This window comes from Drosophila elegans, unplaced genomic scaffold (assembly GCF_018152505.1).
Source record: "Drosophila elegans isolate 14027-0461.03 unplaced genomic scaffold, ASM1815250v1 contig_183, whole genome shotgun sequence".
NCBI classification, from domain to species: Eukaryota; Metazoa; Arthropoda; class Insecta; order Diptera; family Drosophilidae; genus Drosophila; species Drosophila elegans.
In genome coordinates this window covers 9,751,417-9,768,696 of record NW_024545550.1, presented here as the reverse complement: position 1 = coordinate 9,768,696, position 17,280 = coordinate 9,751,417, and the positions used below count along the sequence as shown (strand labels likewise).

The 17,280-nt window shown below is 39.0% G+C and overlaps 2 protein-coding genes and 1 long non-coding RNA gene across 5 annotated transcripts in view; 2 read left to right on the top strand and 1 right to left on the bottom strand.

Annotated features, from left to right (window-relative positions):
- Positions 1–17,280, bottom strand: part of LOC108144682 (ras guanine nucleotide exchange factor glfB) — a 64,684-nt gene that overhangs the window by 11,820 nt on the left and 35,584 nt on the right. For 2 of the 3 annotated variants that reach the window (XM_017269745.2, XM_017269744.2), the window contains exon 4: positions 11,513–11,636. In XM_017269745.2, the coding sequence (XP_017125234.1) occupies positions 11,513–11,636 (124 nt within the window). Of the gene's footprint in view, positions 1–11,512; positions 11,637–14,056; positions 14,596–17,280 lie in introns of those variants that run through there. The other variant, XM_017269746.2, reaches the window with a different exon arrangement.
- On the top strand, positions 992–2,162 carry LOC121466846. The gene is made up of 3 exons (XR_005977012.1): positions 992–1,136; positions 1,204–1,338; positions 1,398–2,162. It is a non-coding gene; the product is annotated as an uncharacterized LOC121466846 (long non-coding RNA).
- Positions 15,515–17,200, top strand: LOC108144106. The gene has a single exon (XM_017268750.1). The coding sequence runs from the start codon at positions 15,515–15,517 to the stop codon at positions 17,198–17,200; it is 1,686 nt and encodes a 561-aa protein (XP_017124239.1).

The following is a 17,280-nucleotide window of genomic DNA, read 5'->3' as shown; positions in this document are numbered from 1 at the left end:
GATTCCTCCACTGACGCCACTCGAATCCGAATCGGAGCCCCCGGGAATTGGTTGCAGTGCAGATGGGGCGATGGGCGATGGGGCGATGGGGCGACGGGGCACAGAGGCCACAGTGTCAATGAGTTAATTAGCGCACGATTTGTCGCCCCCACAAAAGCAGACAATGCACTGCGAAAAAATGGGAGAATATCGAAAAGTTTCCACAGAAATTCTTAGTGATTTTAGATGACTGGTTAAGTTACCCCAGCTTACTCTGTGCAATTAAGGTTTTTCATACATATTCAGCAGTTAATATATGTATGCAATATAATTTAAATACAAAATAAAACCAAAGCAAATTTAACATTATAAAAGTCTTAGCGAAATCATTGCTGTATATTGTTTGAATAATAAATTCAAATAAACTTACAAAGTAAGAAAATCTTAAAATTAACAAAAAATAAAATTTGAAATACAGACGTACGTATCACAAAAATAAAATTAATAGAAATATACGATTTTTTCTGTTTAAAATATCAGAAGTTAATAATTTCAACTATGAAATTTGCAAGTAAGTAACAAATTTCTGTAAAATTTAACTTGTATTTTTTGTAGTGTTCTTAAAAACAATGGAGGTGGGAGAAAAAAACACTCTTTCTTGCCCTTTATGTGGGTGGTTCTCCCTAGAAACTATCGTGAAAGAAAAACTCTTCTTTTATTGGAGTCATGGCAGTCCATTTCTGGGTCACATATTGTGGACTCTACACCGGGTTTTATTTGCTTATAATTTATGTTGCACTGATTGAATTTTGTGGTCCACCAAATCAAGAAAAAGCAATTAAAATTATAGAAAAATTCGAGATAAAATTTATAAGCAAAAGCATTTTAAGAATTTTTGTTGAATTTGAATTTGAAAATAAGCATTAAATGTAAAAGTCTAAAAGGCATTCCATGTTGCTCTAGTTTGTTCTTCAAAGTGCAACTCAAAGCTTTATGAGTAAAGCGAGTTGGGGACTTCATAATTTTCCATTAAACAGTTCAGAGATATCTACGTGATCGTAATGGATTTGTCATTTCCTTGAAGAACACGTCATTTTGAACTAATAATAAATTAAAATTTATTAATGAAAGCTCAATCAATTTGCTGTCTGGTACAAGTTAGTGACTCACTAGTGATCTTTTGCAACTATTAAGTTACTCATCATGGCTATAATGTTATTTCAGGGGCCTCCTGCTGCTGATATCGATACATGTACCTGGCTATATGCAAAAGCATTTATCAATCGAATGGCCTGCGGACAGCGTTGATGACAAGGGCAATAATAAAGAGGCCGCTCTTTGTAGTCGATATTGAAAGTGGTATTCTGTTTATTTACTTTTTTTCTCCATTTTTTGTCAATTTTTTTCTTATTTTGCAGACCACACACGCAGCCCGCTCCGCATGTTATTTACAGTTAATTGCTGCTGGCGGCGAATGAATGTTAAATTACATTGATAGTTCCATCAGCCGCAGAAGTAATTTTTTTTCATTTTTTTCCAGAGCCCGCTTTTGTTTATTTACTCGCCGGCGATATTGTTGTTTCTGCGGTTTCGCTTTCATTGCGGCCAGAGGAGAGTAAATGGAAAATAAATTGAAACTGGCATTTAATTAAGTTAAACCGCCGGGTCGATGGCAATTTATTAAAATAAACACAGGAATATATATTGCAGCGGGCAACACTAATTGCAATGCTATCTAAGCGCAAGGACGCGGGCAAACGCAGACCCGAAAAACTCAAATCAAATTCAAATTCGAATTCAAAGTTGCAACATGGCAACAAAGTCAACGGTGTGGCATGGATTTGCGTTGCGGACTTTATTAATTAAGTGCAAACGTGGTCACTTACAAGCCGTTTAAACTGCGTGTTAGCCAACTTGAAATGGCCCCGCTAATGCGCCAACAGCAGGTTCAAAACTGAAGAGAAAAAAAAATAAAAAAATAGCACAAAAAAGCATTAAAAAAACATAAGAAACACCCAAAAAAAAAAAAATTATGGTGTACCTGGAAAAATTGTCAACCCGGTCACATAAATTTTGCCAACGGCTGCAGTCGCCGTCGCCGTCACTTGTTTACGCTTTTCGGTATCCCATTTAATGGGTTAACGCTAACACTCGGCTTTTGCAGTTGCAGTTGCAGTTGCAACAGCCGCCAGTAAACAGTAAAATTTTGCTGGCTTCCTTTTGATCATAACTCGCTGAGTTATTGTGACAATTTGAATTGTTTCATTTTTTTTTTTTTGTTTTTTATCACATTTCCAACCATTTTTATTATTTTTCAATTTTGCCCAAACTTTGCCATGGATCCACGCACGCGAACGATTCTGAGTTATGGCCAACATAGATGCAGAAGCATTGATTACGTCACCATAAATTAAGATATAGTTGTCGCGAGATTTATGCCGACAGGTGCTAATATCCATCGATTGGCCAATGCCAATGATCGTAATTCTCCAGGAAGCTGCGTGGGTGCCAGAGTGCCCGGACCCCGCGAAAAAATTTGTCAACTAATGGGTTAACAACAGATAAAGCCGGCTTTATGGTTATGTATGGGGTGATTTTCGGCACAGCTCCATAAATATCCCGAATTAATTTCCCGCAAATTTGTCTCGCAATGGATTTGTAATTGAATTTCCGCTCACTTCGGGGTGGTGCAAAATTTATTGTTCGAAAATAGAGTGGCAAATTTATGCGGTTTTAATTAAGAGCTCAAAACTGAAGGTTCTTTATCTTGCTGTATGGTATGGTATTCTAATTGCTTAACAAAATGGAAAGACATTACCAATTGATTGGTGGAATTTATGGATTGGAAATCTGGCTGTTAGAACTGAGAGGTGATTTTTCTTGTTTTGAAAGGCACTGATAAAATAACCTATGGAATTTGTACAGTGGGTGCTCTTAACTATGGGCAGATTTATTTATTGACAGTCCAGAAAGTATTTTGTTTTTATCATATATTTTTTGGTCTTACTATAATCTTAAATGTGAAAGGAATACACAATTCTTTTCACCAATGAAGTAAAATATTTTAATTTAAGACTACGTTTCTAAAATTACTTTCAATCGAATTGAATTCACTATTGAATTTTTGGGACATTGTTTTGTAAACTAAACTAAACAAAAGTTGTTGGTGCACTGACAGGATTGAAAGTTTTTAAAAAGTAAAATGCTTCATACAAATTTAATTTTATTAAGTGCTACTTAAATGCTTTGCTTTACTTTTTTAAATGTGTTTAAATGTGTTTGCACCTAAAACTTTAATGTTAGATCATTTTTTTCTGAGTGGATTGGGCTAGAATTTTTTGTACAAATTTCCTGCCCCACTTTTTCAATCACTTCAGATTTGGAGGCTCAAGTGGGACCACCCAGATATTCCGGGATCATGCAAAACTGTTTACCCAGGCGCAGGATCCAAATAAGCGGGCGTGTCTGGACCACTTACAGCATAATTATCCTTTCGAACGGCGCAAAGGTAAACAGAGAGCACTATTAACATGTCCGAGGGATGCGGAGCCCTGTAATGATGCCATTAATTAGCTGAAATCACCAAAAGGGCAGGGCCGAAATTGTCTGTGCAATTCCTAGCACCCTGAAGCCCCCTCAGCGCCAAGGATAACACCTTTTGATTTACGCTCCCTTAGCTCGTGGGCCGTAAAACAAAAGTTTAGGGCCAGAACCGCCCAGAGATCTATGTAAAAGTGGTCTCGGGTTTCTCGGCAGGGCGCCGTCTGTCTTTCGGCTGGTCTTGGTACTGGCCCAGAGCGAATGTCTGACGCTGGGCATAATAAAAACGTCATGTCCTTGTCCGCCCTGTGTGGCCAACAGGATCGGGCCAAAAAGGTGCCAAGTGCGGCCAGCTGGGTTTTTTCTTTCTTGTTTTTGCCCCGGCTCCTAGCCCACTTTTATTGTCTGTCAGTTTTGCCAGCCAGCCGACATTATTTCAGTTTCCAGTCCTCGGTGCCTTTGTTTTATTGTTTTTCGCGCGTCATTATTTCGACTTTAACATTTTGTTTGTTTGTTTTCCAGAGATCCTTGCCAATGCCGATGCCAATGCCCATCTCATTTTCCAGTACTTTCGGCCAGGACTTAATTAAGGCCTCAGGTGTAATGGGCTCATAAAAAACGTGGGATCGCAACTCTTTTTACATTTTTTGCTTATTCTCCACCTTCCTGGGAATATTTTCAAATTGATTCGTTGGAAAAATAAACCCGTAATAAGGCACCTACAAAGCTGTTGATACCCGGTCTCTGTTTTCATGTTTTATGGTGAAAAACATGTAATATTATCGAGGATTTCAGTTCCATTAAGTGAACTAAATATTTGGCTTTCGAACTTGTTTGTATATATGTTTGGAGCCATGAATTAATATGGAAAAATCACTTAGGGCCCGTAGATATTTAGAATTTGTTAGTAAACATTTTGTTTTAGAGTAGGATTGTATTTATTTTGAAGCCATGAATTGACTTCAACGTTTTCATTACAGGTTGTTGAAATTTACGTATAAATGTTTGTAATTTACGTTTTTTAAGAATAAACTTTTATTTATAGAAGAATATACAATACAATTTGTAATGCTCTTAATTGATATTATTTATTGAGCAATCATTGTATGGCTTAGTATCTTGGGTACTGTACTAATACCTTAACGAAGACTTCTTTGCTGAACATCTAAACATCATTTAGCTGGTCAGTTTCGTCAATCCTTCGACTCCTCCCATTTTTGGACCCTTCTCCATTCTGCTGATTCCTTTTTGTATTTTCTGTCTTAATGGCGCTTCCTACTCATTTCATAATTTGCGCTAATCTAAACCCCAAAACCGTGGGTCAATGGCCGGAAACCTTTTCTGTTTTAGTCTTAATTTTGTTTTATGTGGCCAAAATGCTGGTCCAATCCTGTTTTGCGGCACTGCCGACCCTTTAATAAGCGAAGATAAGAGAATATTTTTATGTGCCGCCTGATCGGCACCAGGATAACTCTATTAAAGGCCCCAATTCCGTTCAATATTCCATTCCAATCCATTCCGGCTAAGAAGTCTGAGTGTGGTCTAGACCCGAAGCCAAGTTCATGGTTACGTCAGTGGGTAAATTATGTGCCAATCGAAAGCCAATTTCCCCCCTGCAATCGACAATTACGAGCACTACAAATGTAGTTGGCAAGGTGTCGGCAGGCACGCATTGTCATCTAACAGATACTTGAATTAAATGGACGAGGCAATGGGTGGGGCTTTCTGGAGGATTGCGTGCCGGAAAAAAGACACGCAAGCCAACTCCTCCTGCCATTAACAACTGCCCAAAATACACAGGTTTTTTTTATGATTAAAAGACCCATTTGCATGCCCAAAAAACAAAGCGGAGGAACACGGACGTTTGAAGTTCTGAGTTCGAGTTTGAGTCATGCAAAGTGAGCCACTACCAACTACCATCACAGGCTCATTAAACGGTAGTGAGACTCGATTCGATTCCGTCTGAATTTGCATTGCTGCACGCGATCGAGAAAACGAGAAAACCTCCTACCTTAAAGACTTTACGTAATTGGAAAGTGGTAGGGCAATATTGGGGAAAAAAGAAGCGGCCAAGTGAATTGATTTATTTGGCCGACACAAGCCAACTGACAAATGAATGCATTTCCGTTCTGCCGCAATGATCAACTGACAGATGTCTCTTGGCTTTGACCACAATTTATTTATTTGCCCCGAAGCCTCGAGAGCTTGCGACATTTCCTGCCCAATGACACGGAACATTTTGTTCTGGGAAATGCTTAAAATAAATTAGGGTGAATCAATTGAACAGACACTCGAGATTATCGATTGAGAGATGGCAACGAATCATTCTGGCCAATGGGGTTTCCAAAAATAAATTCATTTATACAACAAACAGGCTAGACAGTCCTTGGAGCTTTCTGTTTTCACTTTTTTGCAAGGTAGTTTTACATGGAATATCAAATGCAAATAATATAAATTAAATTTTCTTTTTAGTCGACGCATAGGAAGTTAAAGAAGATTACAGAGTATGCCATTTCAGAATAGGATATCTGTAAGAAAAGATATGCGCTTAGACATGTTGGTTTTTTTTATAAAAATTGATTACAATTACAAGGAAAATTATCTAAAATTACAACGCAAAATTTCAACGCAGATTTTTAAAACTTTAAACCACATAAATTAAAAGGTATGCCTTTTATAAATCGGATATGCTTAATAAAAGTTATGGACTTAGAAATAGCTTGGTTTTTCACTCATCTGGACTATCAAAACCGGCTAACAAGCATCCTTTGGACCCTTTTCCTTGACAACAGATGCCTGATCCTCCTTTTCCATTACACATCCAGATAGATAGCATATCTCAGCACTCAGGGCCAGGGTTAACTCCTCCGGAAAAAGCGGAAGGTTCCGCCGATATAAATGATGATAAATGCAGTGTGGGGGAATTAAGTTCAATTTAAAGGGTATTTAGGGATCAACCACACATCGGCGACAGCAGATCAGGTCGGTCGATCTATCGATCGATCGTTGTGGCGGAGCAGCAAACACAAAAAGGTAAATTCCTTTTTTGGGAGTGACGAAAGATCTTGTCCATTAGGTCGTCTGCAGGCAGTTAATGGCTGCACCACAAAAAAAAAAACGGAAAAAGGGCCACAACTCGGTGGCTCAGAGAGATTGATATGTTTCCTGGACCCACAGACGATCGGCGCTGATCATAATGCCCTGATTATAGTTTTGTGGTTTTTAATATTCATGTCGATCAGCAGCCCTAGCGATATTTGTTTGATGAATTTATTGCCCCACTGATCATGGTACAGCGATCGCTGATCGGCGGCGTTTTGTTTTATCCGCGGCATTTCTTTAATGGCTTTTCGGTTCTGGCTTTCCTCTTGGATTTGGGCTCGTAAAATGCACAATTTAACGGTGTGCGGCATGGAGTGTGCTATAGTTATGAGTCTGAGATGGGTCTGGACTCGATTATCTCACAGATAATCGGGCAGCTATGGGGCATGTGGTGGGTTTTATTGATTAGAACATGATTCGGTTGCATGTTTACCTTAAAAACAGTGCTCGACGGGTTTTATTTAGAACAGGGATTAAGATAGGGCCAGGATTATGCAAAAAGCAACCCTTGTTGTTGGTTTGGAGTGATAAAGCGATTGCCATTTATATTTTTAGCTGCGAAGAGCTAGCTTTTATTTGGGTCTATCAATTGAAATTGATCCTATTTTGAATTGTTTAAATAAATGTATGGTACTGAAATAATTATATCAGATTATTACAAATTTTCCATATTATTTGAGAACATTTTTTCCCACATTAAACCCATTCATTCTGGATATACCAATATCTCTAAGTTCTAAAATTCAATGTCACTATATTCACAGCTCTATTCCCACGCTAGACAATCACAGATTCCAAGAACTTTTGATTTCCAAGGGATCGACTGACTAGCCCCCTTTTGAACAGCTCCTTCCAGCTCCATTGTGAGCCCCGATTTTCCTTGTCAAGTGCGTAATTGCTGACAGCCCGGCTCCTTGCTGCCAACTGAAGATCAAACGATCCAATCGCTCATTACCAAAATCGAACTATAGTCTCGGGGGGAGAATTCGGAAAAGAAAGAAAGCCAGCTTTGAAGACAAGCCGAACGGCATTGTTATTCAAATTCAAGGGGAGACACTTGACCGGGTCAGAAAGAAATGGTATGGTATAGTATGGTATGGTATGGTAAATGGTTGAAATGAAGAGGAAAAACTACTGGGGACAACAAGAAAAACTACATCAAATTGGCGCTTAAATATTTTCTGACCAACTGTGGGAAACAATAATATTGAAACAGAGAGAGCCAGGAACGAAAGCGCATTTACTTGAACAGTAAACTTGGTGCATGGTACATATACTGGACTGGACTGGCCACTTGAGTTTTGAAGCGTTAAGTGGAAATCAATGCAGGCCCTTGCTATGTCTCTCTTTTTTCTTCTTTTTTTTAACAAAAACAACCAACAAACGAACCAACCAACCAAACTGGCGAACGATTGAGTGAAGCAATTGACCAAAAACTGTCGAACTGACGATCGGCAAGCGGTACACTTGTTCGGCTTTGTTGTTGACCATGTTTTCTTAACCGTTTGAGCCCCTTTTTTCTTTTTGGTTTTTTTTCCCCCTTTTTTTTGGGCGCGCGGTAGGTAAAAGAATATCGAGTCGAATCTGTTTGGGAATTTTTCAACACAACATTTTCTTTAGCTTCGTCGGCGTCTCTTGGAAATTTGTTTGTGCCGGTCAACGGAAATGCATTTATTTGCTGACGTCTTGGACCGAAATGAAGGGGCTCCCTGTCTCTTTCTGTCCCCGATCGGCCGTCTCCCTCGCCCGGGGCGTTAATTGATGAATCTGCGCGATCGGACAAAGTGTAGAGGCTATAGAGGTTCAATGACTATACCCTGGTGTATACCCCCCAAAAAGACACCATGTGCTATTTCTCGGAATTTCTTTCGGGCCATGATTTCCTTTTCGACCAAGTCGAACTTTCTGTTCCATCTTTTCGGCCGCTCTTTTTCCTTGGTTTTCCCTTTTGGGTGTTCATGTTGTTAAACACATCTATTTATATTTTAATGATGTTTGTAATGATGGTGCTAAATATTTCCCACATTATTAGCACCTCTTCGTCTGTCTGGGTCTTGTCGCGGCTCCGAGTTCTCTGGGCTCAGGGCCAGGCGGCAAAGTCATTGAGGGATTTTCCTTGGGAACAAGTTGTGTGTGATCGGGTCACAGAAAGTAAGCCGGGTGTAGAGGGTTAAAGTTTGCTCGGCACAGAGAAAGGTAGATGGAAAAGGATTTACAAATTTGTTTAAGACAGGTTTTGGTAAAGGTAAGTCAAACACTAAAGAAGATGAATGGACATGGTTTTTATAGAGCCAGAATTGGTTTAGAATACATAAAAGAGAAAGATAAAATCTTATCAAAATGTCAGTTAGATTTGGAGTTTAATTCTGGTTTGATTCTGCATTGTAATAACCAATTAATTTTAGTAAGTTAGATCAGAAGAATACATTAACATTAATGTAGCTGAAGAACGATTTAAAGCTAACTCTTTTTTATCTTCACTCCTAAACCTTTTAATAATTTAATTTATAAATAAATTGAAAGCCAATTGTCGAAATAAAAGATAAGTTTGTTAAACGTGTTCCTTTCTCCAAACAATAAGTTTTATATGTATTGTCTGTTTGGTTCTTCATCTAAGTACTTCAAATCAATTTACATATTGTAACAATATGGAAACCCCCTAATAAAGTACGTTTCAGAGATACATTTCTGAACATCTCGCACCCATTATGAAGACATTTAGGTAATCGTAGGTATAGGATCCCCAAAGAATCTGATTGATCGCTGGCGCTGCTGCCTTCAACGATGCTGAACAATGCTAAACATTTTTAATGAACTGCCAGGCAAACACGGGGCCAAACTTCGACTCATATGGAATATGAAATATTGAGAGGAGTCCGGAGTCCGAGTCCAAAAAAGGGCCGCCTGGGATTAATTTGATCAAGAAATTAACGGTTTTGGTACTTGTTACATGCAACCCGTGGGCAAGGGTAAGGGTTAGGTGTTGATTGGGCAACGCCCTGAAAATATAGCTATAGCTACACGATCAATACCCGACTATATAGGGGAGCCAGAACTGATTGCGTTCTCAAATTTATGACCGCCCATGATGAGCTATAAAATGTTTTATGGCCCCGGTCCCTAGATGCAGTTGTGGTCCTAGAAAAACCACAAGAATCCATGCCACACATCCCAATCCACACAGGCCACCTCAACAATTTTCGCCTTCTGTTGGTCTGAAATTAAATCGTGTGATTTATTGACGTGTGGCCCGCTTCTGTTTTGGAAAATGGGAAAACGTTGTTGTGGTCGTTGTGTGTGTGTGTGTTTTTATTTTGGGGTGGTGAAAGTACCACCTCCCTTTCGTTTTGCTACCCCCCAAAAATTGATTGAGATGTCAGGATTCATTAGCAGTCATCCCTTCGTTTATTTCTGTGATATTTTTCCAGCTAACCAGGGGATTCGGCTGACCGCTGAAAATGGGAAAATGGGGAAATTCCCAGCCAGCCAAACAAGTGGGATAAACCCGCAGCTTGGATTAGGCAAGGACTCGGGATAATCCCCGACTACCTGAGCTTAGCCATGCAAATGAATGAAGTTTTCAGGGTCGGCTGGTGAGAGGGCGTGCAAATTGACAAAGGAACTTTTCGCACATTAGTCCTTAAGTGGTTGTGTCCCGGTGTCCCATGCCAGCTGGAAATTTTCACGCGCACTCGCAACAAAATACAAATAGTTTTGCACCTGTTGTTACTGCATTTTCCAGCATTTTGCCCGCTTCTTGTGAAACCTCCATTGTCCCTTCTTTCTTTCCCTATTATCCTGCTGTGTCAGGCTGTGTAGCTCGTGCTGGTCCTTGTATCTCTTTTCTTTGCCGAGTTTCAGGCAGCAGCTGCAGCGGCTCTAATTGGCCATGGTCGGAGCCAAAAAAAAGGTTGGTATTGCGTCGAGTGAAAGTTGACCCAAAGCGTAGCAAATTTTTATGATTTTCTTGGTGTGAGGTTTTTTCTGGCCAGTTTTTGCAATAAATAACGCATTTTATGTATGCCCTAAAAAATTATTGCAAATGGAAGTGTATCTTTCAGATGCAAAGTTTTAGGTCAATGTTTGGAAATAAAACTTGCTAAATAGCTGCGTTTAATCTACAATATGTAAATATATCATTACAGTAAGTAATTCTGCGGTAAATATCTATTATCTTCACAAATAAAATATTGAAAAAATACTTTTTTTCAAAAAAAAAAAACGATTTAAAACTTCTCTATTTAAATTTCAGTGCTTAGGAAACCTTCTGAACCAAGAATTTACCAGCTTGTTACTAAAACTTTTTACAGACCATAAACATTGGAATAAATTATACAAATTGAAAAAATGTTTAAGTACACAGTAAAGACTTAAGGAATCCCCACAAAATTATATCTTCCCAGCATCATTTGCATTCCATCCTCTGTTACCGCATCTCAAGTAGCTTTCGTCACGCGTTTGAATGACAGTTGGCAACATTATTAATAACCCAAGCGGAAAAATATTCAACAATTGTAGCACTTTCTGTTATTGTTGTTACCGACATTTGGACAAGTCAAGTGGAATGCCCCCCTTCCTTTTCCCAAAACCCATTGTCATGGAAATCGAAAGCAAACAAAACAGCAGCTACAAACTACTGTAAATTGTTGAAATATTTTCGGTTTTTCGGGATATATATTTTTGTGAAAGGTTTGGAGGGCACAACACAATAAAAAAAGAAATGTAAGAGTAGAAATTTGTAAATTAGATGGCAATGTGAAGGCATTTCCTGCAGACGTGTCAATAAACAAAAGAACACATCCGAACAGGAGACGTGCAGTTGGGGGGTGGGGGGCACTTGAGGTGTTAGGGCCACGAGGGGGTTAAGTAGTAAATTTATTGGAACACTTACGTATCTGTGAAGTGTCTGTCACTGAGACTGTTCCTTCCGCAGCTAGGTGTATGGCTTTGTTGTGTGCACACTGTGACATTATTACGTAATCTTCTACTGTACATAATGCACCTGAAATCACCACCTGGAAAAAAGGAAGAAGGTTATTAAAATATTTGTAAATATGTCTTTAAATCATCAAATAACAATATACGTGAAAAAAACTATTTTTTAGGTTCAAAATGAGTTTAAAAAAAATGTAAATGTATTTAACGTACTAAGAACTTAAAGATAAAATAACACTTCTATAAAACAATGTTAAAGCCTTGGCTGGCCTCTTTTATTTTAATATAATAGTTAAATGTTAGCCAATAAATTTTTCCCCGTATGTGGCTAAATTGTTTTCTCAATTTTTGCTCTCCCATTTGTTGTGGCCACCTTATCGTTTTGCTATCTGCCAACCGGGCCATCAATAATTGTATCTATTAGATACGAACAGCAGAAAGGGACCAACTACAAAATATCAAACCTAAATTGCATACCAATGTTTACACGTTGTCACGACAAATACTTTGATACCCTCGGCACAGTGCAAACAAAGCACAAAAGTATTTCATGTTGTTTGTTTGCCTGTTCCTCTATTGCCATCTCAGAGGGCCCCCTTTGGCCCCCCTTTTTTCTACGCTCATGAAGGGGCGTATGTCGGTAGCCTTTACCTTTCATTCCTTTGCCTTCTACCCCCCGAAAAAACCCCTTTGTTGGGTAATTTATCATGTTTGATTAGTTGTCTCTTTGGTATTTTATTACATTCATTAATAATCGCGCCTTTGATTTAATGAATTTATTGTTTCGCCAAGCGGGCGGCGCTTGTGTTTACCCCCCCTTGCCCTTTCCCCCCTTTGAATGGTGTGTGTGTTATTGTGCCAGGTCAGGTTGTAAATCAAATCGGACCCAGATCTACCTGCGATATATGGAAGTCAGGTGCTTCTGGGCTTACGGTAATGTAAAGAATACTTTGGCAATGTAATTTCGATAATTATTGCGTCGTCGTTTATTGCAAATTTATAAGATTTATTTCAGGATTTATGGGTCCAACTATCTCTACAGGAAATTGTAAAAGTTGGAATGCCATTGTATCTTTATAGATGGGTTACGTTTTGTTTACTCCAATTTTCTCTATCTTCAGTTATTTTAAGGTTAAAACTGGAATAGATTATTATTTGGTTTTATTTTGTTTTGCGGGTGAAATCTGAATGAGTAGAAGTTACAACCATTTCTTGAGTATCTCTACCTCTTTTCTTCTCTCACACATGCCACACCTTATCACCATTCATAATTTCATCAACCCAGAAAAAAAAATAACCACACTTTTTTGTGTGGGGCCTTGCTACGCTTTATTTATTAGAACTCTGTCGATAATTACAAAATAATGCGTTTGGCTGCCCCTAGCCGCTCAAAAACCCCGCAGGCCTTGGCTTTTTCTACCACTTCACTTAACTTGGGTCCTCAACCGCCTACACCCCCTCTCTTTTGCCACCCACCTTGAGTATCTTCAGCTGCACTGGGAAAAACTAGGCAATTTGAGATGTAAATTGTATTGTCTTAATAGGTAAATAATGTTTTGGATTGAATTTGCTTGGCGAGTTATAAATATACAAGTGTGCTTAATAAATTGTGTTTTTAAGAGCTATTTGGGTATGAAAATATTCGAAATTCTGATTAATTTCTCCCTGTGCAACATTGCTTGGGAAAATGAAGCATGCACATTGGTTACGGGGGATCGAAACGAGGTTACCCCGGGCATAAATACGAGGCGAGGAAGTTCTCGATAGCATTACAAAGCGTGCGCCTTGATAAGATTTCAAAGCTACCAACTAGAGGGTCTTATTTTAGTGGGGGTGTTTGGTGGGTTTAAGTTTTGTATTGAGGAAGTATTTGGCCCGCCAGTTCTTTGGAACTTGTAACTAATTTGCGACCCAATAGTCGTGATTGAGGCTGCAATTTTTCTCGAGAGGCCTTGATAGTTATTGTTTTACGTGTTTCGAGGGTATTGCCATTCGAGTGGCAAACACGAGGGCCAGTGGCGCTGTAAAGTTAAGGGTCTTCCCCCATATCGCAATGGCGCCAATAAATTTAGTTTTGAAGAGTTGGTTAGTTAAAGGGAAGCCATTAAAAGATAAACTATATTAAAATATATTTTTAATTAATCGAGTTTAGTAACTCTAAATATATAAAATCTAAATAAGCATTGTCTGGTAGTGAAACCGTTTTAGGCAAACACATGGGCAAACAGACTACTTCATAATTATTTTAAAATTAGAATTTATGGCATAGTTTTTTAAGACTGTTTTTAATAACCTATATCATAATATTCCGCTTCAAAAACTTTCACAAAATACGTCCTTTCAACCCTTTATTTTTCAAAAAAATTATTAAATTTAAAAGCAACGTGCGTTATGCTCTGCTTTGATAAAAGTTTTCGGAACCCGTTCCAAACATAATCTAATAATACCACTTCACCTTCACTTGGCCGAGCCATCGATCATTGGCAATACTTATACTCACAATAAAAAACAGCAGTCTCTCTAACTGATTCGACATTCATTCGGCGATTAATGTACATAATTTTAACCCATTTACTGCCGGCACTGAGCAGTAAACTAAAATTCAGAGGTGTCGCAGTCGCTGGGTGATAACGTGCTGGTTAATTGATGTGGCTGACATTGGGCAGTTTCGGCGTTGTAATCCCCATGTAATCGTGCCCCACTTGACCGATAGCTATTGGCAATATTCTGGGATAATTATAACGTTCAAAACGAAATGAAATCGAAACTCATTTCTGGCCAACGGACACACACACACACGTGCTCACTCGCGAATTTCGAGACACACACGATGAACTTCCGTTTGTAGATGCAAATAATAATAATAAAATTATAATATATGTGTATTTGTTGTGGGGGCACGCCGTTTGTTTTTAATTGGGAGTTGTATAAATCGCGTAATGCTGGGGACGTTTGGCTTGAAAACTTGGGCGTTACGACAGCGAGACGTTGGACGTCTTGGCAGGGCGATTGAATTATCGAGACTAAACCGAAGCGAAACGTGCGACATTTTTTGGCTTTGTGTTTTTCTTCCTTTCCACACAAGCAGCAGCAGCAACAGCAAACGGCAACAGCAGCAGCAACATAAGCAGCAGCAACAGCAACAGCAACAGCAGCAACATCAGCGCAACCAGCAACATTAGTTGGCGCAGCGGCAACGTCGCCAACACCAACACCAACAACACTTTCAAAACTTGCGCATTTGTTGTTGCTCTGCGTGAAAGTCTTTGCATGTGTGTGTGTGAGCGCGGCCATTGCTGCTGCAATGCAATAATTATTGCATGCGATATCGCTGCAGAGAGCAGCGTGCAACACGCAATGTTAGCCAACAGCTGTTGCCGCTCGAACCTGTTGGCCGCGGTTCGAGCTGTTAAAGCAGTGTGCGCTGTTAAGGGGCTGTTGTTGGCTTGCTTCAAGCTCTGTTAACTGCTTGACTCGGGGAACTCGTTTAAAGAAAATTGGTTTTGAATTAGAAAAATTGTCTATAAGCCGGATAATTAATATTACAATATTAAATTATAGTAAATCAAATAGATTTTTGCTTTATACTAGTTTAATAGTTACTTAATTGCTTCTTAATGAAAAATTTGCCTATATTTTTAAAGCAATATGTTAATGTATCAAAAGTCATTAATGATCACTTCCTCAAAGAAAAAAAAATTGAGAATATTTTTTCTCTAAATTTCTTTATAAATTTGTTCTTCCCTTCTTATATTTTTTCTACATTGGCACTTAAATAATTTATGATTATTCACTCAAATCAATTTTAATTACTTATTATTGAACCTTTCGAAGTCCGTTATTAATGGCGCATAACGAGTTTAACCAACTAATTAGTCAGCCTAATTTAATTAACTAACCGAGCTTACTTCCGTAGCTTTTTTACAAAGAAGAATCATTAGTTTACAAGCCGTCAAAGATGTCGCTACTTAGAATTATTCTTATTATCATCTTTCTGAGATTAGTTTTGCCTTATCCTCATACAATCATCGAGCAATTGACTGTGGAGCTGAATATAAAAACACATATTTATTTCGGCTATACTATGGAGACTTTTGAAGGATTAAGTTTAAATACCAACCAGCCAAAATTGTTAGTTTTACGCAATATAAGTGAAGAACTAAAAAACCAACACGACGAACCAGTGCTTGTTATAATAAAATTGGAAAAGGATTTAGACTTTAATCTCAAAACAGTGGAGGTGATAAGATCCTATTTCACAGATAGACAATACAATGATATAATGCTTATAGATACAGATACGAAAAAGGAAACCAGTTATATGGAAATCGGAAAAGCTTACTGGGATGCAGGCTTTCCTTATTTGTTAATTTATAATTCTCAAGAACAACTTTGGTCAATAAACCCTTATCCCCACTTGGAGATAAAACCGACAGATTTAAAAGGGTATGTGAAAAATAGAAATAATGCGAATTTAATGGGTTACTCCATGCGTGTTTTGGTGACCAACGATCCACCGCATTGCTTTGTGGATGAAGAGGAATCAGCTTATTCACCAAATCGCTACAAAGGCAGTATAATAAATATTTTGAAAATATTTGCCGATCATCTGAATGCTACTTTTCAAGCGGTTCCTTTTCCAGAACTTCGACGCTATTCTACCAAAGAATGCTTGCAGATGGTTAACGACAATAAAACCGATGCATGTGGGAGTATTTTCATAAAAACCTACCAATATGCCACCAGTCAGCCAGTTCGCTTGAATCGTGTGGCTATAATGGCGCCCTTTGGCAATCCCATCGAGAAGTTCTACTACTTTTTTAGGCCCTTTGACCTTTACGTCTGGATCGGTACTGGTATGATAGTGGTCTATATAACGACAATGGGTTCTTTGCTCCATCGCTGGCATTTCAAAAACTGGGATGTGGGTCAGTATCTCCTGCTGGCCCTGCAAACTCTGTTGACCCGCGAATTGTCTTTGCCGCAGTGTTCAAGTGGCTCCAAATTGATGTTGCTGCTGTTGCTCTTTGCCATAGGCTTTATTTTATCTAATTTATATGTGGCCCTGCTCTCCATGATGCTGACCACGAAACTGTATCAGAGACCCCTGGAAAACTTGGCTGATTTAAAAGCAGCCAATGTGAATATACTGCTGCAAACGCACAATATCAAACCGAATTCCGTTTATGGCAGTTCAGAGGAGTTAAGGGAGAGATTTCTTCTGGTCGAAGAATCCCTGCATAAGAAGAGAAGAGATGGCTTGGATCCGCATTACGCCTATGTTGACTCGGAGGATAGAATAGACTTCTATCTATATCAACAGAAATTCCTGAGAAGGCGCCGAATGAAGAAGCTTTCCAATCCCGTGGGTCACACTTGGGCAGTTCAGGTTATCAAACAGAATTGGGTATTGGAAAAATACTACAATCATCATGTACAGCGTTTGTTCGAGACTGGCTTGCAGAACAAATTGGTGCAGGATGTCCACGAATTGGCCGTTAGAGCTGGCTTCCTGCACTTCCTACCCACCCAAACTGAAACTATCGAACCGCTGCGACTCGAGGATATTGTGATGGCTGCCATGGTCTTGGGCGGCGGACACGCCCTCGCCGGAATCTGTTTCCTGGGCGAGCTGCTCGCCTAATGGACACGAGCTCCAGCTCTAGTTCAATCTCAATCACAATCACGGGAATGGCAATAGTTCCGGCTGGCCATAAAACGGTT

Bases quoted from the DNA above. Each gene is read 5' to 3' on its own strand.
- LOC108144106 (XM_017268750.1), top strand. From the start codon at position 15,515: ATGTCGCTACTTAGAATTATTCTTATTATCATCTTTCTGAGATTAGTT.